Below are 26,612 nucleotides of genomic sequence, written 5' to 3'. Positions count from 1 at the left end.
AACTTGGCAACATCGTCCATAATTTTTTTTATTTAGTTATTTTTCAAGTACAGTTTTCTGTCTATTTCTCCCATCCCAGCCCACCCCGCCCTGTGCTCCCCACCTTATTTTTTTAAATTTAGCCATCCTAGTCTACTGGCATCTCACTGTAGTTTTGAGTTATATTTCTCTAGTGATCGATGTTGAGTATCTCCTCATGTGCTCATTGACTTTAAGTAGAATGACTTCTGCCCTGGCTGGTGTGGCTCAGTGGACTGAATGTCAGCCTGCGAACCAAGGGTCGCTGGTTCAATTCCCACTCAAGGCACATGCCTGGGTTGCAGGCCAGGTCCCCAGTGGGAGGCACGTGAGGAGCAACCACACACTGATGTTTCTCTCACTCTCATTCTTTCTCCTTCCCTTCTCCTCTCTCTAAAAATAAATAAATAAAATACTTAAAAAAAAAGAAGAATGTATTTTTTGAAGAGATGTATCACAGTTGTAAGAGATAGTACCTTATTACCCTCATTTTGTAGTTGAAGACACGGAGGCATAGAAGGTTTCATAATATGCCCCAAGTCCTCCAGAACTCAGCACAGCCACACCTGAGGTCCCAGCCTCCGGAGCCTGTTGCTCTTAACACTTCTCCGCACTTGGACTCGGGACATTTGTAGCACTGCTGTTTTGTAGCCTTCTCTTCATCTTGAAAGTGGGGCTAATCATGCCTGACCCGATTGTTTCATAGGAATCCCAGTGGGGTCGGCTCTTAATCCAGTGACAGCCCCTAAATGACCGTGTCATGATAAGACACAATCCTTGCCCCAAAGTTGTGTGCCATCCGCAGAGGAGATGGACTACTAAACAGAACTAAAATTTGGCGTAAGCATGTGTCTGCCAGTGCTAGATAAAGTCTTGAGGTCTAGAGAAATGCCAGTGATTTAAACAAAATATTTCGTAACACTTATTTTCTCTTGCTTCTTGAAGGAAACAGCTGAAAAGGCCAAGAGAGTGAGCACCAAAGAAATCTAGTGAGGAGGCACCAGGGAACGGTGTCCAGAGATGGGCACCTTCTCCTCCACTTCGGCGCTGAATCCAGTATACACGAGTCTGCTACAGTCGCCAAATCACCAGTATTTGCTTGTATAGCAACAAGTTTTATTTTGTCTGTTTGTTTTGCAATAAAGGAAATGGGGTGGCTGGCGAGAGGGGAAAGGGCCATAACCTCCATTTCCAGGAGGGATTTGAGAGAAACTGTATAAATGGGGCTTTGGGGCTGGAGGCAAGTAAAGAAACTGCATCAGAGTAGGGAGAGGGGCAGGTCCAGATCTGAACCCACTTCTGAGTCTAACACGCTGCAGGGAGGGCAAGCAGTGCCAGAGAGAACTTAGCAGGTGGTACCTAGAGGAGGACTTTGGGAAGCTCAGTGGAGAAGAAGCATTCTGCTTCCAGTTCTTTTGGTCGCTATCAGCATAACAGAGCCCAGCATCTCTGCATCTCCTCATGGCCCCAACCACTGCCTGTAGATACACAGCTGTCCTGCCTAGCTCCTCAGTGTCCCTCAGACTTGATGGAGTTTCTGGGAACGTATACCCAAATAATGCAGATACTTGTGTACTCTCAGCCCCTTAGAGACCTAACCAAATTTTAAAAAATACTTCTTACCAAAGGTGCTATTTTTCTGTAAAACTTTTTTTGGCACGTTGACTTCATTTTTTCATTATTATCATTATATTAGTTGTATTTTTAATATTTTATTTTCTTGACTAGAAATTACGCTTTTGTAATTAGTTTTCCATAGGCCTACCATTTCAGAGGTAGGGGAACTTGGGGTTCTTCCAGGTGCAGGGACTGCTGTCACCTGACTTCCTGCCCTGCCACATACTAGCCATAGCCCAGAGTTTGTCCCCCTGGCTTCCAGTGGCTCAGTGGTCTGCCGGAGGAGCCATGGTACCTCACACAGGAGCCTGGGGAAGAGGAGCATCTCCATACAGAGCTTTCAAGATCCAAAAGCTAATTTGTTTTCAGTTATTCCGAGTTCATTCAAATCAGTATTTCAAGGATGGAGACGAGTGCAGCTAAGCGAGATATCCCAGCCTATCAATATGCTCATTGGTCCACCACTGACTAGGAGAGTGACTTCAGCTTTGTCTCTTCCTATTTCAGGGTCTCAGCTTCCTCAGTGAGCAGGCAGGAATGCATTAACCTTTTGATTTCATCAAGTCTGTGATCATTGATCCATGAGAGACAAGTTCCTATGATTTTCCCTTCCTCCTTAGGATAAATGAATATTTGTTAGAACAAGAAGATTTAGAAAGCCAAAACAAGATGACCAAATTTGACCTCGGTCTGAATGGCCCCAGGCTGTGCTCTGATGCAGAGCCCTCTCAGGTAAAGCCTTGGAAGAGAGCGGGGAAGAGAACCACGCCACTTGTCTACACTTCCGCGTTTCCTATTTAACCTTAAAATTGTGATAGATGAGAAGTCAGTCCTTCCTATGTCTTTTGGCCTGTGCAGTCATTAACCCTACTCAGTACCATATTTAGGATACATTTGGAATAACAAAGATTAAACACTTGACATAAGGTCTCATTTTCAAAAAGCAGATTATAGACCAGCAGAGGGAAAATATGTAGATTGATGAAAGTTGTACTGAAAATGGAATATCTTCTAAATAAGTTTCCTTGTTCTCTTTTGAAAGGAGAACACCACACTTCATTTAGAATTCTAAGCTTTTATCTATCATCCCACTTAAAAGTTCCCTTCAAACCCCACTTGTGTGGTCTGAAATGCTCCTCCCTGTCCAAGTGCCTTGGGAACTCCCAGCAACAGGCCTTGGTCAAGTTTGCCAGCACTTGGATGCTAAGGGAGGGAGAGCAGGACTACCAGTTTGTTTAAAGCAAGAAACCAGAGTGTCTCCTCACAAGTTATTTGGGACAGTGGTTGCCACCCAAGACTTATCCTGCTCTGCAACAACGAATTCCCAAGAGCAAATCTGTATTCTGCCTGTAAATAGGGAAGCTCTTGTCTGCACTATAGAATCATTCGATCTGATGACCATTCATGGAAAGCTGCTAAATAGCCAAATTTGTGGAGTGTTGTGTGGAGCAAATAAGCAGGATTAAGTTGGGTTCAGTTCCCCCAGCTCTAAAAGCACATGGCTTAGTCTGCAAGCTTCCTTGGGCTTTCTCTGTGTGTATACAATTTTATTTTATAAACATATTAATTACAGCACCTGCTAAGATCCAGTGTCCATGGAAACCTCACACGCCATGACACTGGACTCCACTGCTTTTGGAAAGCAGGGCTCCTCCACCTGCTAATAGGTCCATGTGAACCGGTTTGAATGTCTTTACACCTTTGTTTTAAAATAGCCAAATTTCAAGAAGCAATTTGAACAGGTTTTGTTGCCTATGTGTTTGTGAAGTGTATTTGTATTTAGTAGGCTTCCATACTGCATTTAACTTGTTTTTGTAACTCCTATTTTTTTTTGGATACTATTGATAAATAAAGAAGTTAAAATAATAGTTGTATTGGTTTCCTTCCCCCCCCGCCCCCAAATAATCTTACGAGAACATATTTACCTCATAAAAGTGGGTTTAGGATTCAGGAACCTTAAAAGAGACCTGAAGAGTTTCTCCTAATAAAACCTTGGAACTGCAGCTGGGAGAGAAAATTCACTCAGGGATTGACAAGTTCATTTAAAAGAATGACAAACTTCTAGTCAAGATGGTGATGTAGGTAACAGCTCTCCTGCTAGCACCATGACGTCAAAATTACAACTAACCATTGGAACAACCATTATGCAGAACCATCAGAAATCAAGCTGCATGGAAGTCCTACAACTATAGAATTAAAGAAGAAACCACATTGTTACTGGTAGGGGCAGGGACATGGAATAGGCTGGTCCCACACCCACCTGTGGCAGATGAAAATCGGGAAGGATATCTCAGCAGTGAGGGTCCCCAGTCCTCACACTAGGCTCCTCAGCCCAGGGTTTCAGTGCCAGGAAGATAAGTCCCCATAACTTCTGGTTGTAAAAACCAGCAGGGATTGAGGCTGTGGAAGACAGAAACTGCTGGAGTCCCAGGCAGTTCCTCTTAAAGGGCCAGCGCACAAGACTTATTTGGACTCCCTCTGAGTTCTACATGGGGGTAGCAGATTGAAAGCCATTAGAGACAAATGGGGAGGAACTGAATTGTCCAACATCAGAGCAAGACCTGTAGGGCACCTTTCTCCCAGACAGAAGTGCTGGCAGAGGCCATTGTTCTTTTTCTTAGCCCTCCTCCCACAGAGCCAGAGCCCATAGGTTGGCACAATATCTGAGACTTCATCACCCTAGGTCACGCTGTTTGTCCTACCCGGGTGATTCTCTGACACCCAGCCCCACCCAACTTTCAGGCCTGCCCAAGCTATTTCCAGTGGCTTTTCTATACAAACAGCTTGTCTTGGCCCATGCTTCAGATTTTCCTAAATTCTCTCAAACAAGCAGCATCTGGCTTCAGCAAGCCCTGTACCTCTCTCTAAATTGCCCTAGCACAGCACTAGCAGCAGTGGGCCTTGGTTTAATTCTTGGCCTAGCCGAGGCATGTCTAAACCCAACAAAAGTAGCAGCCATCTGCAAATCTCTTTGTAGCTTATGCTGTGTGACCCTGGAAAGAACACAAGTAGAGGCTGACCTTGGATGTGCCAACAGCAATCAAAGCTCAACTACAACAGGATGTTATTATACACAACCCACACGGTGGGTGCACCTTGGGTATCAGTGTGGGACTAGGGGAGGCTATGCCACTGGACTCTACAGGACAACTACTACATTAGGCCACTCTACCAAGCCTGGTAGATATAGCAGCTCTCCCTTATACATAGAAACAAACACAGGGAGGCTGCCAAAACAAGGAGACAACGAAACATGGCCCAAATGAAAGAACAGACAAAACTCCAGAAAAAGAACTAAAAGCAATTTACTAGATGAAGAGTTCAAAACTGCTTATAAGGATGCTCAAGGAATTTAGTGAGGTACTCAACAGTATAAAAGAAATCCAGTCAGAAATGAAGGATACACTAATCCAAATAAAGAACAATTCACAGGGAATCAACAGTAGAGCAGATGAAGCTGAGAGTCAAATCAGCAATTTGGAATATAAGGAAGCAAAAAAAAAACAACAACGAATCAGAAGAGCAAGAAGAAAAAGAACTAAAAAATGAGGATTGTGTAGGGAGCCTCTGGAAAAACTTCAAGCATACCAACATTCACATCATGGGGGTGATGGAAGGAGAAGAGAGAGAGCAATAAATTGGAAACCTATTTGAAAAAATGACAGAAAACTTCTCTAACTTGGTGAAAGAAATAGACATACAAGTCCATGAAGCATAGAGAGTCTTAAACAAGATGAATCCAAAGAGGCCCACTCCAAGACACATCATAAATTAAAATGCAAAAGTTTAATGACAGAAAATCTTAAAAGCAGCAAGAGAAAAAGTTACCTACAAGGCTACAAGGGAACTCCCATAAGACTGTCAGCTGATTTCTCAACAGAAACTACACAGTAGAAAGGACTGGCAAGAAATATTCAAAGTGATAAAAACAAGGACCTACAACCAAGATTACTCTGTCCAGAAAAGCTATCATTTAGAATGGAAGGACAGATAAAAAAATTCCCAGACAAGAAAAAGCTAAAGGAGTTCATCACCACCAAGCCAATATTATATGAAATGTTAAAGGGGATCTATTAAGAAGAAGATCAACAATATTAACAATAAAATGGCAATAAATTATATCTATCAACAACTGGATCCAAAAAACAAAACAAAAAAACAAGCAAAACAGAATCATAGACATAAAGAATATTTTGACAGTTTCCTGATGGCAGGGGTTTGGGGTGATGGGTTCAAAATGTAGAGGAATTAAGAAATACAAATTGGACTTACAGAATAGTTGTGGATATGTAAAGTACAGTACAGGGAATAGAGTAGACAAAGAATATATGTGCATGACCCATGGACATGGACAACGGTGTGGGGTTTGCATGAGAGAGTGAGGGTGGGCTAGGTAGAGGGGGCAAAGGGATAAAACTGGGACAACTGTAATAGCATAAACAATAACATATAATTTTAAAAAATAATGATGGATGGTGGGTCTCATGTGGGAAGTGATAAGAAGTCAGGGTGAGTCCTAGCTGGTGTGGCTCAGTGGATTGAATGCAGGCCTGTGAATCAAAGGATCGTTGGTTCAATTCCCAGTCAGGGCACTTGCCTGGGTTGCAGGCCAGGTCCCCAGAAGGTGGTATGTAAGAGGCAACCACACATTGATGTTTTCCTCCCTGTCTCCCTACTTTTCCCTCTCCCTAAAAATAAGTAAATATAATTGAAAAAATAAAAAGAAGTCAGGGTGTATTGAGAAGAGGCTAAACTAAATGACTCCTAGAGGCCCCACAGGTGTTACGAGACTGGAGGAATGGCATCAGGTAAGGCTGCCTGAAGGTAAACCTGCACAAGAAGCCAAATAAACCAGGGAAGGTGGCACAGGGAGTGCACCGGGGTCTGGCTGGATAACCTTAATGGCTTTTACCTGATACACACACATTATCCATAAGCATACGTATATTCATGTGGACTGAATGTTGGCTGGTTAAGACCGTATGTTCTGCTCCATCTTGGAGACATATGACCAACACTTGCTCTCCACTCCTGTGTCCCAGTGATTACTATAACCACCACGCACACCCCACCCCCACTAATACTGTCTTCCAAAAGAGCCCTTATGGTCAATGAGGTTTATGCTTTTTAGTATTTAGTCATGTGTAGAAGTCTTGTTCTCTAAAATTATAGCCAGGTCACCTTGACTGGATTTGGAGTATTACTCCATTGCTAATCAAATACTAAAAGACCTTCTTTGGCTATGTTATTGTTAAAGATTACCAATCTCATTAGTCACGGTTTGATTATTCAAATTTTCATTCTCAGAAGGAAATCTCAAACCCAGTCTGAAGGGTACCTTGTCCCCAGCCACTTTTAAATATTGGGCGGCCTCTCCCAAACCATGCTCTGGGGCACTTTTCCTGCTGTTACACTATGTGTGTGTTCAGGAAGTAAAATAAGTTAAAATAGTCTGAAAACATAATTCAGAAGGTAAGTTTTCTTTTCTTTCTTTCTTTTTTTTTTGGGGGGGGGGGAGATTTACTGCTTTCCGGACCTGAAAACTAGGCAGCACACCTGGGGCCACACAGCGAGGTCCTGAGTAGAGAACGCACATGTCTGGGGTTCTGCTTTGCCTGGGGTCATGATGGGCGGGCGTTTAGGGTTTCAGGGGCTCGCTCTTTATCCGGTAAACGGGACTCAAAATGGGGTTGGGTGCTGGCTCTTCAGTCAGTGGCTGGCAATGTCATGCAGATACCTGTGGTGGACACAGACGCCTCTTTGAAGTGGGTGACTCAGAAATCAAAGCGCTTTGACGCACAGTCAGGAAGAGTGCTATGGTCCACGCGCTTTAAGAGCTTCACTGGCAGGTGATCGATCATTCATGCAGCTGGACCGAAAACCCACTTCCTTCCGTCGCTCCTCCAGGATTTTCACACGGCCTTCTCCGCAGGACTCCAGGTTAGGTCCCCCGATTTCATGCATAACCCAGATCTCAATGAGTGTGATTTTATCCTTCTGGAAGTAGGGAACTTCAAAATCTGCCCAAAAAACCCGCAACAACACACAAAAAACCTTTTACGGGACAGGCTTCTGTGGGCTCCGAACCATTCAGCATGATGTGGAGCAGGCCAGAACTATCTTTGGCGTACTGCATGGGAGCCGTTCCAGACAGGATCCGCAGCATGGTTTTCGCACTCCTCTGATGTGGGGCAGGACTGGTACTGGAGTCTGGAGGCGTTTTCCTGTGGACACCAGCTCAGCAGAGCTCCGACCCGCCTACAGAAAGTGGCTCTCGGGCGCAAAGCGATGCTTGCTCTCCGCACAGCTGCTGACCAGGAAATGTTTTGTTTTTGTTTTTTTTTTTTTTTCCCCAGAACAGGGCCTGGCCTCTGGGAATGGGGTGCCTGGAGAGGTTTATGAAAAGGTTGTCATCGGAGGGAAGCACGGAACAGGGGTCCTTCTCCGGCTCTGCGTGAAAGGCTCCCCGGATGGCTGTGCTGTTCTTGTCCCCGGGCACCGGAGAAACAACTTGTTACTGCCTGGGCATTTTCCAGTTTGCCTGCCCTGTTCACCCGCAGAAATCTGGACGTTTGGGTAAGGACTTGGGTTTAGGATACCCGCCAGAAGATACCGCTTTGCTTTTCTGGGACACCATTTAAAATAACCACAAAGCCCTGGCTGGTGTGGTTGAGTAGACTGAGCACCCCAGAAGATAAGTTTTCCATAATCAAAATGTAATATTAAGAACGATGCAAATTAGTACAGATAACGTTAATTAGCTTTAGCTTTGGAGCATCTGTGTTGTTTCCATAAGTCCCTATTGAATTATTTCTGTAATAAGGGGAAGGATGGAGAGGGGAGCAAAAAGAATGTGAATGAGTAGATGGATCTAAGGTCCACGCAGAGCCCTGGAGTAAATCTGGATGCACGTGGGACATGCAGAGAGGAAACCCTGGGCTACTGATGCTGAGGGCCGTTTCATGGTGAAACGTAACAGCTTCATTTTGCTGCTGGAATGAGAGAGTCTTCCTGTCAATAGGAGTTAATTTTTTTCAAATTATTTCACATTTATTTCTTATTGAAAAAGTAACATATGCACATGACAAAAAATATCCAAATCGTATCAAAGAAAATACAGTGGAAAAGTTCTTCCTCTTAGATAATGTGTACATTTATAAATTGGCTTATAATTGCCCACTGTTTTTCAAAGAGGTTGCACCCAGTTACATTCGCACCAAAATTAAATAAACTCAGCATGTCTATTTCCTTACTACATTTTTTGCAAGCACTGTGTTTTAAAACTTCTGGGCCTCTGATAGAGGAAAAATGATAACACATTGCTTGCTTATCTATTTATTTTAATTAATTAATTAATTTTATTATTCCTTCGAGATTGAGTACCTCTACATGAATTATTGGTCCTTATTCTTTTATTTCATTGCCTTTGGTCATTTTTCTCTTGGTTGTTGGTCTGCTTATTGGTTTGTAATAGTTCTATAACCCTGTGAAAAGATATTTTACATGTAAGGAATATAGAGTTAATGAAGTTTAAGGAACTTCTCTAAAGCCACACAGAGGCAGGATCCAGACCCGGGTCCCTCTCACACTCATTCTACTTTCACGACATTTCCCTTTATTTTGAAGATGATCACACCTACCCCATGTTCATTGCAGCATTATCCACAATTCCATGCCTTGGCCAAGATATGGAAGCAACCCAAGTGCCCACCACCAGATAAGTGAATAGTGGAGATGCGGCATATTTACACAATGGAATAGTACTCAGTCATAAAAAGGATGAAATCTTATTATTTGCAAGAACATGGATGGACCTAGAGAGTATTATAGTAAGTGAAATAAGTCAGTCACAGAGAGAACAAATACCATATAATTTCACTTAGATGTGGGATTTAAAGAACAAAATAAATGAACAAAATAGAAACAGATTCATAGATTCAGGGAACAAACTGAGGGTTGCCAGATGGGAGGGATGTTGGGGGGCTGTGTGCAAAAGGTGAAGGGATTAAGACATACAAATTGGTAGTTACAAAATAGTCACGGGGATGTAAAGTATAGCACAGGGAATATAATCAATAATATTGTAATAATAATGTATGGTGCCAGGTGGGTACTAGAATTATCTGGGGGATCATTTTGTAAATTATATAACTATCTAGCCACTATGCCATACACCTGAAACTAATATAAAATAATATTGAATGTCAACTGTAACTGAAAAATAAAATTGAAAAACAAAGATCACATCAATGCGAACCATTAATTCCCAGTTAGTGTTCTCTGTTATGCAGTTGCTGACCACATAAAAGTAAGTCATAAGTTCTTTCATTTAGTTCTAATAACTGTATGCAGGGCTTGCTTTGGTTTCTTTTAAGTAGATATGTGAGTGCAGTTCAGGGGAGGCCTCTGCAGGTCCCTGAAATGCAACCCCCAGTCCAACGTGGTCTCCTGGACAAGATACATCCAGAGGCAATGGCAGCCAGCCCCGGGGCCCCCAGCAACCTCCAGCGTGCACCTCAAAGGTCTGGCCTGCTGAAAACTTACCTTAGGAACGCGAGTGCCAAATCTGTACAGTTGTACAAATCTCCTGGTGCGCCTTCTTTTTGTGACGTCCTAGGTGGAAGTTTCAGAAGCAGACGTATGTCTTACCTCCATGGAAATTATTTTATCACCTAACTCCAGTGATTCCAAAAACTTTGGTTTTGAGCCAGTTGAAAAATCTCTGGTTCCTGAGAAGTTATCTATCTTTTTCTCACATGCCTTTTCTCCTCTCTCCCATAACCTAAGCTCCATTCCTACAAGGCCTAGCCACCAAGAAAGGCATTGTCTTGTCCCCATTTCCTAAAGGAACAAAAGAGGAAAATCTGTTTAAAAAGGAAAGTAACAAGAAAAATTTAGAAGGTGGGGTTTAGGAATAATAAAGACCTTGAAATCAACTGGGTAAATCAGAAAAATTTAAGAGTTAGTCTAACCATCTTTGTATATTTCCAAAATGTCCATAGCCTTTGTGCAGTAATGCCCAGAGTAGGATTTATACAAATTCAATTCCACGATCATTTTTACAGCTGTCTCATTCTCAGGTTCTGTATATGAGCATAGTGCCTATGTAACATCATTACCAAAACCAAAAATATCTGGCTTAGAGAAAATTTGGTCTGCCCTGAACTTTCCAACAAAAAGACACTTTCCATTGTCTGTCACTGAAGTACCATATCAATAAAATACACACAAAATAGATAGTTCAAAAGGCTTTTAACTGTCTTTTATTTTGCAGTAAAGATTTTTAAAGTTTCCTCAGAGAACTTAATGTGTGAGAGGCATAGGTCAAATGAAAGTATACCTTACAAATAAAACAGAATTAAAGAGAAAAAAACAAGACTTCCATACAAGACCTAAATAGACAAAATTGGGGAGCATCCAACATACTGGTCCTGCTAACCCCTTACTTTTTTTTCTGCTTATGGCAGAAAGGTGCCAAGAGGGGAAAAAAGAATATTTTCCATAAGAGAAAACCAGGAGCTCTGGGAAAGACTGTTTGGTTCTTAGGCAGATGTGATTCAGATCTCTTCAAAGTAGTCAGGTGGAGAAGGATACTTTCTCCTCACAAAAAAAAAAAAAAGGAAGGAAGGAAATGAGTGAGTGAGTGAGAAAGAAAGGAAGAAAGGAAGAGGGAAGGAAGGAAGGAAGGAAGGAAGGAAGGAAGGAAGGAAGGAAGGAAGGAAGGAAGGAAGGAAGGAAGGAAGGAAGGAAGGAAGGAAAGAAGGGAGGAAGGGAGGAAGGAGAAAGAAAGAGAGAGAGAGAGAAAGGGGGGAGAGAGAGAGAAAGAAAAAGAAAACACAGCAGGCTGGAGTTTTGTATCAGAGATAAACCCGGCTTTCAGTGGCAATGTATTTCTGAAAGTTACACAGGAGAGGAGAGCTGTGAAAAATGAATGCCCTCTGTTTCCCCGAAAAGCAGGGGCTCTCAGGCAGTTTGTTCACCTCCAGCAGCTCCCCTTTGTCTGTAAGGCACACTCCTGGTTGACTCAGTCATTGATTCAACAATAACAGTGTGTGGGGAACAATTACAGAAGCTAAAAAAGAAAAGAGACATGAATGGGATATTTCCCATCAAATTCCAGAGAGAGAAGGGAGACAGAAACAAAATGGGCCCAGGGCCTTGGAACAGCCCTACTTCGTCTCCCGGGTTAATGGGGCTGAGACACAGGCGAGTGAAGCCAACACCCTCAGCAAGCAAATGCCACCCATTCCAGCGAGGCATGACTGCAGAGTCTGCGTTTTAGCTCCCGAACCCACAGAGGGAGACGGGAGGAGGATGTTGCTGATGTATCTTGAGGAAAGAAATAAAGAGGTCCTGCATTTCCATTTCAAGTTTCCAAGTTATTTTGCATCTCTGAGGCCTAAGGAAAAAATTCAGGAATTAAGAGCTAACAACATCTGTTGAAAGAGTCAGGCACTAAAAGAGAGAGGGCAACATGGCTCCTGTTTGGGAGGGATTCTCAGTCTTGTAACACAATGAATAAAAACGAATTTCAGTGATGCAATAATTCTGCAAATATAATGTGTTCGAGGTTCTATGGAGCATGTGTTTCCCCCCCAGAAGTGCCAGTCACATTGGAGCCTATGTCAATCGAGCACCCTTGAACTGCAATATGCAGTTCAAGCTCTTTGCAGTTCGAGCTCCATTTACAAACCAAGCTCCTGTGTGTGTCTGTCTTGCTTCTCTTTTTCCAGCTTCCATGTCATCACCCACAAGAGTCAAAACAGAGCCCCAGAGTTCCATGTTCTCCAGAGAAGTCTGCTCCACCCTGGCCTATACATCTCCACCACAAAGAGCGAAGAGAGGACTTCAGAACTCCCTGTGCTCCTGATGACACCCACCCTCACTCCACCACCCCAACAACATTTATAACTTTGCCATCAGGGTCTGCCTTGAGGCCACCATACCTAATATTATCGCAGCTTTTCCCCTACTCATATTTAACACTGCAAGAAGCCCTAGAACCCCAGTGTATCCTTCACCCCATGGACTCTAAACCCCATATGGCTCTGTACTGTCCCTTTTCTGATCCCATTTCCAGTCCATTCCCAACTTTCTGAAACCCACTCTTTCCTCTGGAATTTGCTATCAATTGTCAGCAAACACCTACTCCTGACCTCCTCTGTTAGTATTTCTCTCTCCTTCTTGCTCAGACTGAAATCTGGCTTTCCTCTGAGGACAGGTCTTCCCTCTCCAGCCCTTTCAAGTGATGCTGGTTTTCTTTCCAGCATTCTTCATGTACTGTGGGTAGGTAAATTCCTTATTACAGCTTCTCTCCCTCCCCCCATCTCTATAAGCCACTATATTACAATTCCATGTCATTACACATTTCCATCCACTACTCTTCTATGTTAGTCATCTATTGTCCCCACCACATCTATTGTCCCTATTGATTTTAGCTGCGACTCTTGTCAATCTATACAACATTACTTCTGTCGTAATTCTTGGTGTCACTATCTCAGATAGGTCCATTGACTTCCCTTGGACCATTCTTCCAAGGATATTGTTTCCCATCTTACCTTAGCCACCCTCCCCATGGTTAGAACTTAGGTTTTTGTCATTAGCAATAACTACAACCAGTCCATTACCTCAATTTCATGCACTGATACTCTCCAGCCCCTACCTTTTATCCTTCCATCTCATTGTCTCTAGTACCTAACCCCCAAAATGATCTGGCTCCCATCAGGACCTGAAACCAAATGATCCTCCCACTTTTTCACCATCCTTCATTCCTTTCACATCCTTCATCCTTCCTAACCCAGCTTAGATCCATGACTGATTATTTTCACCACATTCTAGCGTGCACCTGTCTTCCTTTGTCATACTTGCATAGCAAAGCCCTCCATTCTCTGTCCACACACAAGCAGCTGCATGTGGCTGGAGAAAAACACACAATCATGCTGAGGGTCCTCACTTTAAATTCATGACCATGAACCTAGTATATGCCTTTAGTACTTCCCAGGAAGCATGTTATGTTTCTTTATTCTTGCCTACTATCATAGGTGACTATTTATTTCATTCTTTCTCCTCAAATCTTACATACCACCATCTCCAGCCTCTCAGCTAAAAACTTGCCTCTTATCTCACTAAGAAAATTAGAAGCAAGCAGAAAAGAATGCCCACAAGTGCCCCCTACCACACTACTCACCTTTGTGCATCTGCCCACATATTCTGTGTAAACTCCCTTTTACATGATTTTACCCAAGGAAAACCCTCCTGCCTGTGCATTAGACCCCATCCCCTCTGCCTTCTGAAAGACACTACTCAGTAATTTTCCCTTCTCCTCCTACATCATCAATTTTATGCATCCATTTGTTCATTATCAACATACAAACACGATTATTTCTCCCATTTAAATGAAAGAAAAAAGTGAAACCAAGACCCTCTAAATTTCTAAGCTAATACACATCTCTCTGCTCTTCCCCTTTGAAACAAACTGTCCTCTGTGTTAACTGTTTAGTGATCTAGGCTCGGACTCAAAAAATAGTTCATGTTCCTCCCCTCAGGGGATCCATTGTCAGTTATCTTACTTTGAATCATCAGCAGTTTTTGACCCAGGTCACTACACAACTTCCTCCCTGAAACATTTCCTTCATTTGGCTTCTAGGTCAGGACACTTTCCTAGTTCCCTTTCCACTTCACTATCTACTCCTTCTCATTCTCCTTTCCCGATTTCTCTTCATCTCCCTGACCTACAAATGTTGAGGGTTGCAGGACTCAGTGCCTAAACCTCTGCTCTTCTCCATCCATGACTACTTGCTTGGTGAGTCATCTAGTCTCATAATTCAAAATACCATCTACAGATTGACAATTCCTATATTTATGTTTCAAGCCAGGATCTATCTCCTAAACTGCAATTTCACAGCCAACCATCTACTCTGCATTGCCCCTCAAGTACCTAAAATGGGCATCTCTAACTTACACACATCCCAGACCAAACTCCAGGACTTCCTACTTAGAATAAATGGTGACTCCATTCCTCCAGTTTCTCAGGGCAAAACCCTAAGTCATCATTGACCCTCTCTTTCTTTCACATCATCATCTAATCTGTCAGCAAATCCTACTTGCTCTACCTTCAAAAATACATACATAACCCAATCTCTTCTCACCACCTTAGACTAAGTCATCATCTTCTCTTGCCTGGATTGTTGTAACAATCTCCCAACTGGTCACCCTGTTCCCATGCTTGGCCTCTCCTAGGTCTTTTCTCAAAGAAGCCAGAAAAATACTTAAAAAATATAAGTCAGATCATTGTTACTCCTCTGTTCAAAACCATCTACTAGTTTTCCATCTTTTCTCATAGTATGAACAAAAGCCAAACCCTATAAGCACAATGCAATCTAGCCTCCTATTATCTTTCTGATATTATCTCTTACATTCTCCCACATATTCTCTCTATTCCAACCACTGGCCTTCTTGCTGTTTTTCAAATCCGCCAGCCTTTGTCCACCTCAAAGCTTGGCTTCCTCACTTCCTACAATTTTTCATTAAAATTTAATTACTCAGTAAGACTTTCTCCCCTCTTTCCCATCTGACTTTCATGCATTATTTTGCTTTATATGACTTCACCATCTGATATACTATATAAATGTTTTACTTTAAAATGAAATATAATATACCCACAGAAAAGTACGTGTAAGTGTCCAGCTCAATTAATTTTCACCAACTGAACACAGCCATGGAACCAGCACCCAGATCAAGAAACAGAATGTTACCAACACTCAGGAATCTCCTCATGGTCTCTTCTGGTCACTATCCATTTCCTTCCTGATCCAAGGGCAACCATTATCCTGATTTCTAACAGCACAGATTAAGTTAGCCTGTTCTGTATTTCATATAAATGGATTCAATTCAGTGACATACTACATATTTTATTGATCTGTTTATTTACTATCTATTACTTTCTACTACTAGCACGTAAGCTCCATGAAGGTAGGGTTTATTTTATTCCTTGTCGCATCCCCAATGCCTAAAAAAGAATCTGATGCAGAGTTGTAGCCCAACAAATATTTCATGAATGAATGAAATACTACACAAATGGAAATGAGAGTTAGAGAATTAAGAAGGGTTTGAAGTCTGGGCCAAATCTTGAAGGATGAGCAGAAGCTTGTTAGGTACTCCAAGAAAAAAAATGCATACCAAGCATAGGAAGAGTCTCCAAAAATGAAAAAATGAACAAAATCTAGAAACCACAAAGAGTTAGTAAGCTGAGACCAACAAGCAATAGCCCTGTGCTGAAAAACAAAGGGATGCGAGGACAGAAAAAATAGGTGTGTGTCACATCTCAAAGGGCCTTATACAAATAAGTCCATAAAAGGAGGTGAAGAAAAGTAAACTATATGGGCCTTTTATGCATTTCCAGGACCTATTTTAGATGCTGAAATTTAGCGAGACATAAAGCAGGGATTTCCTTGGAGTTATCTCAGTGATAACTTATCCTAGTGTCTCAGGAGAGAGTCTGTGGCCCACTCTAATGGTCAAAGACACCCAACCACTCTTGAATATGTGGGAAAAGCTTAATAGTCTATAGAATAAGTAACCCCATTCTTCTTTTCTTTAAAGAAAAAGGCAACTCAAAAGAGAACATTTAAATCTCTGAGTCCATTTAATTAGTCCCGTTTTACTGGAATGAGGCAAGGAGTCAGGAGCTCTGCCTTCCTCACCTGCTGCTCAAGACTTGGAGGAGATAGCATCCCATCCTCATACAGAGGGACAGGCCAGAGTTTCCCTGGGTCTTCACCACCCCTAAGGACCAACATTCTACATCAGTGGTTCTTGAATTTGAGAGTGGGTAAAAATCACCGGGAGGCCTTGTTAAAACACAAATTGTTAGGTCTACCCTCAGAATATTTGATTCAGTAAGTTTTGGGTGGGACCTGAAAATCTGCATTTCCAGCAAGCTCCCAGTTGGTGCCGATGTTGCTGGTTTGGGGTTGCTTCTTGGAGAACCGCTACTCTTCCCAGCGCTCACACTTCACACTTTCAAAGGTTATTATAATGGAATGAAATTAGAACTCAATGACAATAAAATTGAGGAAGTAGAAAATCTGTGAAAATTAAACAACACAACTCTAAATAATGAGTCAAATAAGTTATCCTGAGGGAAATTAGAAAATACTTTGAGATGAATGAAAATGAAAACCTAACATACCAAAACTTACAGGATGCTGCTAAATCAGCACTGAGAAGGAAATTTACTGATACAAATACCTATATTAGAAAGAAGATCTCAAATCAATAACCAAACATTGTACCTTAAGTTTCCAGAAGAAGAAAATTAAACTAAACCCAAAGCAAGCATAAAGACGGAAATAATAAAGACTAGAGTTGAAGTAAATGAAATAGAGAATAGGAAAATAACAAATAAAATAAATAAAACCAAAAGTTAAAGAATTAACACAAAGCCTTCACAGACTCTTCCAAAAATAATCACAAGGGAACACATTTCAGCTTATTCCATGAGACCAATAATATCCTAATACCAAAACCAAAGAAAGGTATCACAAAAGGAAAAATCTACAGGCCAATATCTCTTATGAATATGGAGACAAAAATCCTCAACAAAATACCTGCAAACCCAATCCAGCAACAACAAAAAAAATTATATACCATGACCAAATATGATAGATTCCAGAAATACATGAGGTCAGTTCAATATACAAAAATCAATGAGTGTGATATACCATGTTAATAAAGGACAAAGATTGCATGATTTTCTCAGAAAAAGCATTTAGCAAAAATCTTAATTTTTTCTTGATAAAAATACTCAACAAGCTAGCAATAGAAGACAACATTCTCATCCTGATAAAAACCATGTACAATAAACTCACAGCTAACATCACATGTAACAGTGAAAGACGGAATGTTTTGTCCTTAAGATCAGAAATGAAACAAGAATGCTTACTCTTACTTCTTCTATTCAATATTGTACTGGAGAGTCTAGTCAGAAAAGTTAATCAAGAAAATAAAATATAAGTAAAATTGGAAAGAAATAAAACTGTCTTTGTTCATAGATAACATAATCTTGTATATGGAAAATACTAAGGAATCTCCACAAAGAAAAAGCATTTACAACTAATAAATTCAACAAAGTTGCAAGATACAAAATCAATGTACAAAAATCAATTGTATTTCTTTATCCTAGCAAAAACATTTCAAAAATAAAATTAAGAAAACAATTGTATCTACAAAAAGTGAAAAAAATAAAATACTTAAGAATAAATTTAACAAAAGAGGTATGACATGCATTGAAATCTACAAAACATCACTGAAAGAAATTAAAGAAGGCTGAAATAAATGGGAAGACATCTATGTTCATAGATTGGAAGACAACAGTGCTAAATTGGCAGTCCTCCCAAAATTGATCTATAAATTCAATACATTCTGTTTCAAAATCCCAGGTGCCTTTTTTTGCAGAAATTGATAAGCTGATCCTAAAGTTCATATGGAAATATCAAAATAAGAATAGCCAAAACAATCCTGAAAAAGAAGAATAAAATTGGAGGATTCACACTTCCCTGTATCAGAACTTACTAAAAAGCTATAGAAATCAAGACAGTGTAGTACTGACGTAAGGATAGATAATGCAATGGAATGTAATTGAGAGACCAGAAATAAACCTTGTTTATGGTCAGTTGTTTTTGACAAGGATGTCAAGAGAATTCAGTTGGAAAAGATTAGTCTTTTCAATAAATGGCCCTGAGAAGACTGAATATCTATACACAAAAGAATGATATTGGACTCCTATCCCATGTTATACACAAAGATTACATAAAAATGATCATAGACTGACATGTAAAAGCTAAAATCATAAAGCTCTTAGAAGAAAACATAAGAGTAAATCTTTGTGATCTTTGATTAGGGAAATTAATTCTATTCTGCTTCAAAGGACAACATCAAGAATAGGAAAGGAAACCCACAGTAGGGGATAAAGTATTTGCAAATCATATATTAGATAAGGGACTGGTATCCAAAAAATATAAAGAAGCTTTACCACTTAATAATAAAAAGATAAGTCGCCCATTTTTTAAAATGAGAAAATGATGTAAATGAACATTTCTCCAAAGAAGATACACAAATCACCAATAAGCACATGGAAAGATATTCAATGAACATCATTAGCCATCAGGGGAATGCAGATCAAAACCACACCCAATAGCATGACTAAAAATTTTAAAAAAGACAAATAATAATGAGTGCTGACAAGGATGCTGAGAAATGAAACACATACGCTGTTGGTGGGAATGTGAAATGGCAAAGCCACTTTGGAAAACAGTCTGTTAATTTCTCAAAAGGTTAAAAAATGGAATTACCACATGACCCAGCAATTTTCTTCCTAAGTATGTATCCAGAACAACTGAAAACACGTCTACACAAAAGCTCACACACCAATATTCACAGCAGCATCACTCATCATTGCCCCAAAAAGGGAACACTCCCCAATTTTCATCAGCTGATGAATGGATAAAGTGGCATATCGATACAGTGGAATGTTATTCAGCAATAAAAATAAATGAAGTATTGATACACACTACAACATAAACTTTGAAAACATTATAATTCTGATCGAAAGGAGCCAGTTACTACATAATGTATGATTCCATTTATATGAAAGGGTCGTCAGTGAAAATTAATAAAGGACCCACAGACAAAGCCAAAGTGGGGATAGGATTGAGGGTGAGAGATGGGGGTGGGTGGGGCAGGGGAAAGTGGTGGTGGGAAAATGAAGACAACTGTATCTGAACATTAATAAAATAAATAAATAAATAAAATTTAAAAAGGTCTAAATAGGCAAGTCTATAATATATTGCCCAGGAAGTAGATTAGCATTTACCTAGTACTGAGGGAACAGTGGGAGGAATGTAGAGTGAGAGCGAATAGATACGGAATTCCTTTTTTAGGGTAATATGTTCTAAAATTAGATAGTGATGGTTGGTACACAACTCTGTGAATATACTATAACAATTGAATTGCACACTTAAATGAATTTTATGGCACGTGAATTATATATCATAAAGGCATTTTAAAAGAGTTTTATAAATATAGCTCTTTTGGGACTATAAAAATAATGTATATTCATTACAGAATGTTGTATAAGACAGACAAGTAAAAAAAGAAAAGAAAAATTGCCTTAATCACATCATGCAGAAATAACCAGTAATTGTCATTAATAAAAATAGTTATTATTATTATCATTATTACCATATATCCTCTTTTTTTTAACATGCTTACAGTTAAACAACCTGGGCTCATACTCTCTTGCTTTTTTAATGACATGGAGAAAGGCTCACAATAACTATATCCTTTATACTTTTTTGGGATTGTTTTGGCTATTCTTGTCTAAAATTTTTAGTAAATAATTTTAACATTTGTATAATATTCACAGCTAGTTACTGGGAGATCCAGTATTCCCAAAGTGCATGGGTTGATTAACTGCCATGCTCATATTGACCAAACCTGAAAGGGGACGATCAATATTTGCATGAAGTCTGACTCCCTTACCACTTCTCATACAGAGGTTGTACTACCTTGGACAACTACTCACCCCTCCTTTTTTTGTTTCCTCACTTCTACATGCTGTGGGTAGTAGAAGATGATGCCTGAAGTCCCTGCCAGATCTAACCCTCCAAGGAGGTCTTGGTAAGGATCTAAGTCAGGAACATGGGAAGTAGAAGGAAGAAGCTTATGGTGCAGTTTAATCATCACCGTGCCTTCCTCCTTGAAGGAGAAGCAGATGGGACCGCCCAGGTCAGCAAACATCAATGACTCTGCCTGAGGCTGTGGATGCTATAACACAAGCAACTGATTGCCCCTGAGTCACTATGGTACAGTGGGAAGTACACAGGCCTTTGTTAATTTAGACTTGGGTTCAAATCCTGCAATGTAGTACTTTCAGCTGTGTGGCCTCTGTGTAATTATGGTCTCTCCCTGTTTCCTTCTCTGCTAACTAGGGTAATAGCATCTACCTCAGAAGTCACTGCAAAGTTAAATGTGGTATGTGAAGGTACCTAGGTCCACCCTACAACACCATATATGTTCAATAAATACATGTTCCTTTTCTTATATGCTTTTTCAAGTCTTTGAATCCTTCCTTGAAGAGTGTGAAAACAGTTTGGAAGTAACAGAACTGACACACACAAACTTATCCATCAAATTTTCTCTAAAGGACTCTGTCAAGGAACTGCAGGGTTCCCCAGAATGTAGTTAGATGAAACATTAGGACTGTCTAGGATTCATGAATGGGCAGTGACTTCATTTCTAGTCTCACTGCTTATCACACAGGGGCTCCCCTTCTCCAGACTTAGATCTATTCACGCAGTCTGTGGTCTTAAGTATATAAATGCTCAGAATAAAAAAATAAGGTACATGACACCGGCGGGCAACCGGCGGCTGGGGAGGCCACCGCCACCCTGGGCCTGCGGAGTGGCTGCCTCAGCGATGCCGCTGCTGGTTGAGGGGCGGCAAGTGTGGCTGCCGCGGTCTGCGGGGGACCTTGTCCGAGCCCACCTGCTCCTGGAGGTAATGGGACTACCTGCTTGACACATTGTGATGAACTGACACCAAGGCTGAGGTCCCCTTGATCATGAACTCCATAAAATTCTTTTCCAACCACACTCAACGTGAAAGGCTGGAGGCGCACCTCGTGGGCAGCTTCGGCGATGAAAGGCGGTGGTCACAAAAACTTACTCATCAGCTTCTTAGTGAATTTGACAGTCAAGAAGATGACATTCACTTAGTGACATTACGTGTGACAGAATTAAACGACCAGGAAGAAAACGAAAACCACTTTCCAATAACTTATGGCGTTGCTGTCAACATTAAAACTGCAGAGATTTACAGAGCCCCCTTCCAGTATCGCAGGCCGGAGGAGGAGCTGCGCGCTGCTTGGGCTTTAACAGGAGGACCGATGATTAGTATTTACGATGCAAAGACAGAACTTTGTATAGGACCTACTGGATGCCATTTCCACATGTGGATTTCTGGTTACAGCAAGATGATAAGCAAATACTGGAGAATGTTTCAGGTCACCTCTGGTGACGTCACCCCCACCTCTGGTGACGTCACCCCCAACTTGGTTGAACATATTAGGTCTACCTAGGTGTTTTTTAAAAAATACCCATCTCCAACAAACACACTCTGCTTTACAAAAAAAAAAATGAAGACGGCTTATGAGAAAAGATCTCTTCTGTAGGAAGCTAGAAATAGGAATTACCAAAGCAACTTTTTGGCATAACAGAGACTATTGGTGGGGGTTGGACAGAATATGAATTTGGAATCCACATCTGTTGAGTCTTAGTGTCTTTCAGATGACTTTCAAAATAAAATCTTACTTTGGCAAAGGCAAAAAAAAATAAAGTACATGAAGTTTGGATTCCGAAAGGTTTGAATTTTAACTCTTGTGCTAATTAGCTATGTCCTTGGTCAAATTATTTAACTTCTTGGATTACTCACACAGGAGGGGGGCAACAATAACAATTCCCTTGCAGAGTTGAGGCAAGGACTGAAAGTGAAACACATAAAGTGCCAGGCATGTGGCGAGAGGCCCATAAATGGCAGCTCCGACTACTCAGCCTGTCACGTCACAAAGGTGATGCCCTTGGCAAAGGAACAGAAGCCTCATCAATAATAACTGCCACATCAATCAGGGTAAAAGTTGTCAGCCCCTGAAGTGTGGATTCTTTTCAAACCCAAAGAGACTCCACCTCACCACCTTCTCTTGCCCCAAGTTACAGGCTTATGTTCCTGATGTTTCCGTAAATCTCCAAACAACCCAGCAGTGCCTGATACATTTGGCATTCAGTAAATATTAACGACTAATGAATTCTCTGTGGTGAAACACACCCTGCCTTCACTCACTTACTGGGATACTTGCGGATGATTCTGAAGGGCTGGTTGTTCACATCTGTCTCTGTTATGCGGCAGATATATTTCTTGTTCAACTTAATGGGGTATTTCAGGACGGAAAACACCTTGTAGAAGCCATTCACCTGCTCCTCCACGACCTCCGCAGTACTGTGATTGCTCAGGTCCCTCTCTGCCCAGTCCCACCATGTCACCTTGGGCATGAGGTACCAGCCCTTGGAGATGCATGTGGCCATCTCCTCATTATCAATCCTATCAAACTGCACTGGAGCATTTTCAGAGTCTGGTCAAAAACAATTAGTTCCTTTTTTGTTTTATCCTAGGAGGACTGGGCTAGCAGAATCTTGCCCTGAGTTTTTACGGTGACCCTTATGTGGGCAACACATCTTGAGGTTCACTGTAGTTAAAATTTCAGTCCAGGCACGGTGAGAGACAATTACGAGACATGTATGCTCCTGTTCTCCAGGTTTCCCCTACTACAGGCTGTGTTTGTTTTTGGAATCTTCCCCTCTTTTGAGGGGTTCATTCTGAACTTTTGCTAACTTCATATAGTCTGCTGAGAAACGCAGATGATAACAAATAAGTCTCACCATTTCCCCATCTCTTCCAACTCCTACCCTGGAAGAACTCTGCCACGCCTCCCTCCACCCACTGTGAGATCAATCTCTGGTGGGATGAAGACCACTGTCCATGTAACCCTGAGAAAGGTGAGGATCCCTGAGGCACTATGGAGATCCACCGGTCCAGTCCAATCCCACATTTGAATAGTGAGAAAATGAAGCCTAGAAAAGCTAAATGAGTTGTCCAGAGTTATCTAGAACTAGAACTTGGGCCGCCTGACTTCCAATGCAGGGCTCTTCTTACTAAACCACACATCAGATCTCAGAGGATTTGTGTAGGATTATTGTTATTTAACATTTTTGTTTTTCAGTGTTAAAATTTGTTTAGTGAGTTCACAACAAGGCCAGTGTTTTCCTTTTCCTATTCTTTGGTCCCTTATTTGAATGCTAGGTACAGATATAGCAACTTTGGTTGAGAGCAATATTTTTAGCTGTGATGAACTGACATTCCAATTACATAGTATAGACTCTTGTTATGGGAATGAGAAAAGCCTATAATGATTTGAAGACAAAAAGTGAGAATACTAGAAGAGAAAACTTACAGTTTATCCCTATGAAGAGAGACAGAGCTTGGAACCAAATTTATCCCATAAATGTTCTCACCTTCTACTATTAGCTTTATTGTACTTTTGCCTCTTCCATGGGATGTGATGGTTGCACACTTACAGACAGCTTCATCCATGAAATTCACATTTCTTAGTAAAAGTGATAGAATCCCCTCAGACATTTCACCCTGATTCATGGAGACTCTTCCCTCATACAATGAGTTTTGGTCCTCTAGTTGCTCTGTGTTATTGCAAAACTGGTAAACCAGCTTAGAGAAAACTTCAAAAAATTATAATACCTGAAGAAGAGGAAATGTTCTCTATAAGTTTCTACCTTATATTCTTCTCGGACATCTTCTCATTCCCAAGAAAACTCAAGACTTTCTGTGCCCTCCACAAAGGAGAAATGGCAGGAGAGGGGAACGTCAGTGAAAGGGTGGGTCTGTAACTCTTCTGTAGACACTGAGAAGGTCAAATGAGGAGTGAACTTAGTAAAGTACTTATAAAGACCAGTGAATACTATATCAAGTAGGGTTTAATAACAAATAAAAGGAGTCACTCTATTTCAAGCAGATAGGAATTTGGTACAGAAAATTCAACGTTTATAAAATTATTGGAAAGCTGAAGAATGAGCCCAAAGATGGGCACAGAGGGTAAAATTTGCAATGTGTGTTGTCTTTCCCCACAGCATGCTGGGCTTAGAATGTTCTTTCCTCAGTTCCTATCTCAGTGTTAGTATAAAGACTGAACGAATTAATTCAGGAAAAGCTTTTAGAATATGTCTATGTTTTATTTATTGATTTTTTAAGAGAGAGAAACATCGATCTAGCATATTGAAAACACTTAATGTTACCTGACATATTAGGGTTCTCCAGAGAAACAGAACAAACAAAACCTGTTTAAAGAGATCATGTTATTACGGAGGTGAGATGTCCCAAGATTCACAGTGGGCAAGGTGGAGACCCAAAAATGCAATGGCACATGATTTCCTGTGTATGTGGAATCTAAAGAACAAAATAAACAAAATAGAAACAGAGGACAGACTGACAATTGTCAGAGGGGAAAGAGAATGTGAGGGGTGGGTGCTGGGTGAAAAGGGTGAAGGAATTAAGTACAAATTGGTAGTTATGGAATAGTCACAGAGATAGGAATTGCAGCATGGGGAATATGGTCAATAACATCATTGATGTTAGTAACATCATTCTTAATAACACTGTTATTAACAATAACCATTGATGGTCAATAACATCATCGATAACTCCGTATGAGACCAGGCATGTACCTGGGATGCTTGAGGACCACTCTGTAGACTGAGTGATTTTCTGGCCACTTTGCACTTCTGAAGCTAATGCAGAATAGTACTGAACGTGAACTGTGGTCGAAAAAAATACCTTGGAAAACACAGAAGAGAAATTATGATGGAAATACAATACATTTAACCTATCCCTATTGCTGGACATTTTGTTCCAATTTGTGATATGGTTATCCCATGTAATATATCTTTGTATGTTTGTATGCCAAAAAAGAAAAAGAATTTAATGGTGTATTCCAGTTCAACTCTGAAGGCTCAAGATGAAGGGGAGCCTTTTCTGTCCTAGTCTTGTTCAAATTGTTGCTGTTTGTCTAATATGGTTATAGCCAAGAAGCAGTGGATTATAGTTACGAGAGAAACAAATCTTAGTCTTAACATTTGTAAATCCAAGTTACAGTTCTAAGTTTCCCCCATGTCTAAGGCATTTCACATTGGGAAAATCTTTGTAAGTTACAGTTTCCTCATGTATAATTAGGATAAGAACACCTGCCCTATGTTGTTATGAAATACCATGGGATCGTAGAGACTGTTTTTATATGACATGGCTTAGTCATTTTTCAGAGGGACAGAGGAGTGGACAAGATGAGTGGGCACCACTAAACTGCCCCCCTTCCCAATCTCTCTCATAAGAACATGTAGCTTATTCATGAAAGCTCCTTAATTTTAGCTTCTCAAATTACACCAAGGAGATCTGTTACAGCTGTACTCTTTCTGGCCTCACAGGAAAGGGTCTCAGACTCAGGAATTCAAAGGTTGTAGCAAATCATGAAACGTGAACTACTGATGATGTAATTGGTAATATGAAAGCCAGCGTCTGACTGATGTGTCTGCAGATGGTTCTACTTGAATCTGAATAACTCTTTTGTTTCAATCTGTATTATTTATAGATGTGTCTTTAGCTTCCCAAGGTCTAAGAAGCTGAGGCAAAAAGTCAGTAAAAAACTAATATTGTGGTAAAACATTTTCAAGACTGTAGAAAAGGACACTCTATCTAAAGTACCTACTACTGTTGTACCTAGATATAGTATTAGGTTGTCAGTACTGCTATAATATGTAAGGCATTGTTCTTAGAACATATCTTTCTCTTTCTCACCTACATACACACCCATTCTTTTAATTTATTTGTTCAGGTTTTTCCTGGTTATGAGTGAATTACCTTCTTACTTTGACCTATTGCTCCCCATTACACACACACACACACACACACACACACACACACACACGCGCAATGCAACCAAGCATCAGAACAAAAGAGCCAGTAGAAGTAATCTGGTGGACCAGGCCCTGAAGGAACTCCTGAGTAGATCTCTGGAGCCTGAGATCTGCTGCCTTCAAACTGCTGTTATCTTTAAGCCAGTGATTTACAACTCATGTGCCATGGTACAATGGTACGCTGCAAGAATGTTCAATACATGCTATACCTGACTGTTTAGTGAGAAGCACTGACCTCTTTTTTCTTAAATCAGGGGTGTCAAACTCATTTTCACTGGGGGCCACATCAGCCTCATGGTTGCTTTCAAAGGGCCAAATGTAAATTTAGGACTATATAATGTAACTACTCCTTAACTGTTAAGGAGTTGAAATTACATTTGGCCCTTT

The 26,612-nt window shown here is 40.8% G+C and overlaps 1 protein-coding gene and 2 pseudogenes across 2 annotated transcripts in view; 2 read left to right on the top strand and 1 right to left on the bottom strand.

Moving 5' to 3' along the window:
• Positions 1–3,503, top strand: part of FSTL1 (follistatin like 1) — a 58,228-nt gene extending 54,725 nt beyond the window's left edge. For both annotated transcript variants that reach the window (XM_037139806.2, XM_053663135.1), the window contains exon 11: positions 964–3,503. In XM_037139806.2, coding sequence (XP_036995701.1) covers positions 964–1,008 — 45 coding nt within the window. In that variant the 3' untranslated portion in view covers positions 1,009–3,503. The remainder of the gene's footprint in view (positions 1–963) is intronic.
• Positions 3,504–7,409: 3,906 nt separating this feature from the next.
• Positions 7,410–13,832, bottom strand: LOC119045170 (ADP-ribosyl cyclase/cyclic ADP-ribose hydrolase 2-like; annotated as a pseudogene).
• Positions 13,833–21,111: 7,279 nt separating this feature from the next.
• On the top strand, positions 21,112–21,873 carry LOC119045168 (protein N-terminal asparagine amidohydrolase-like; annotated as a pseudogene).
• Positions 21,874–26,612: the final 4,739 nt, after the last annotated feature.

Source organism: Artibeus jamaicensis, unplaced genomic scaffold (genome assembly GCF_021234435.1).
Source record: "Artibeus jamaicensis isolate MK-2021 breed Jamaican fruit bat unplaced genomic scaffold, CSHL_Jam_final contig_3126, whole genome shotgun sequence".
In the NCBI taxonomy this organism is placed as follows: Eukaryota; Metazoa; Chordata; class Mammalia; order Chiroptera; family Phyllostomidae; genus Artibeus; species Artibeus jamaicensis.
Note: the sequence above shows the minus strand (reverse complement) of the source record. Positions and strands in the feature narration are given on the sequence as shown.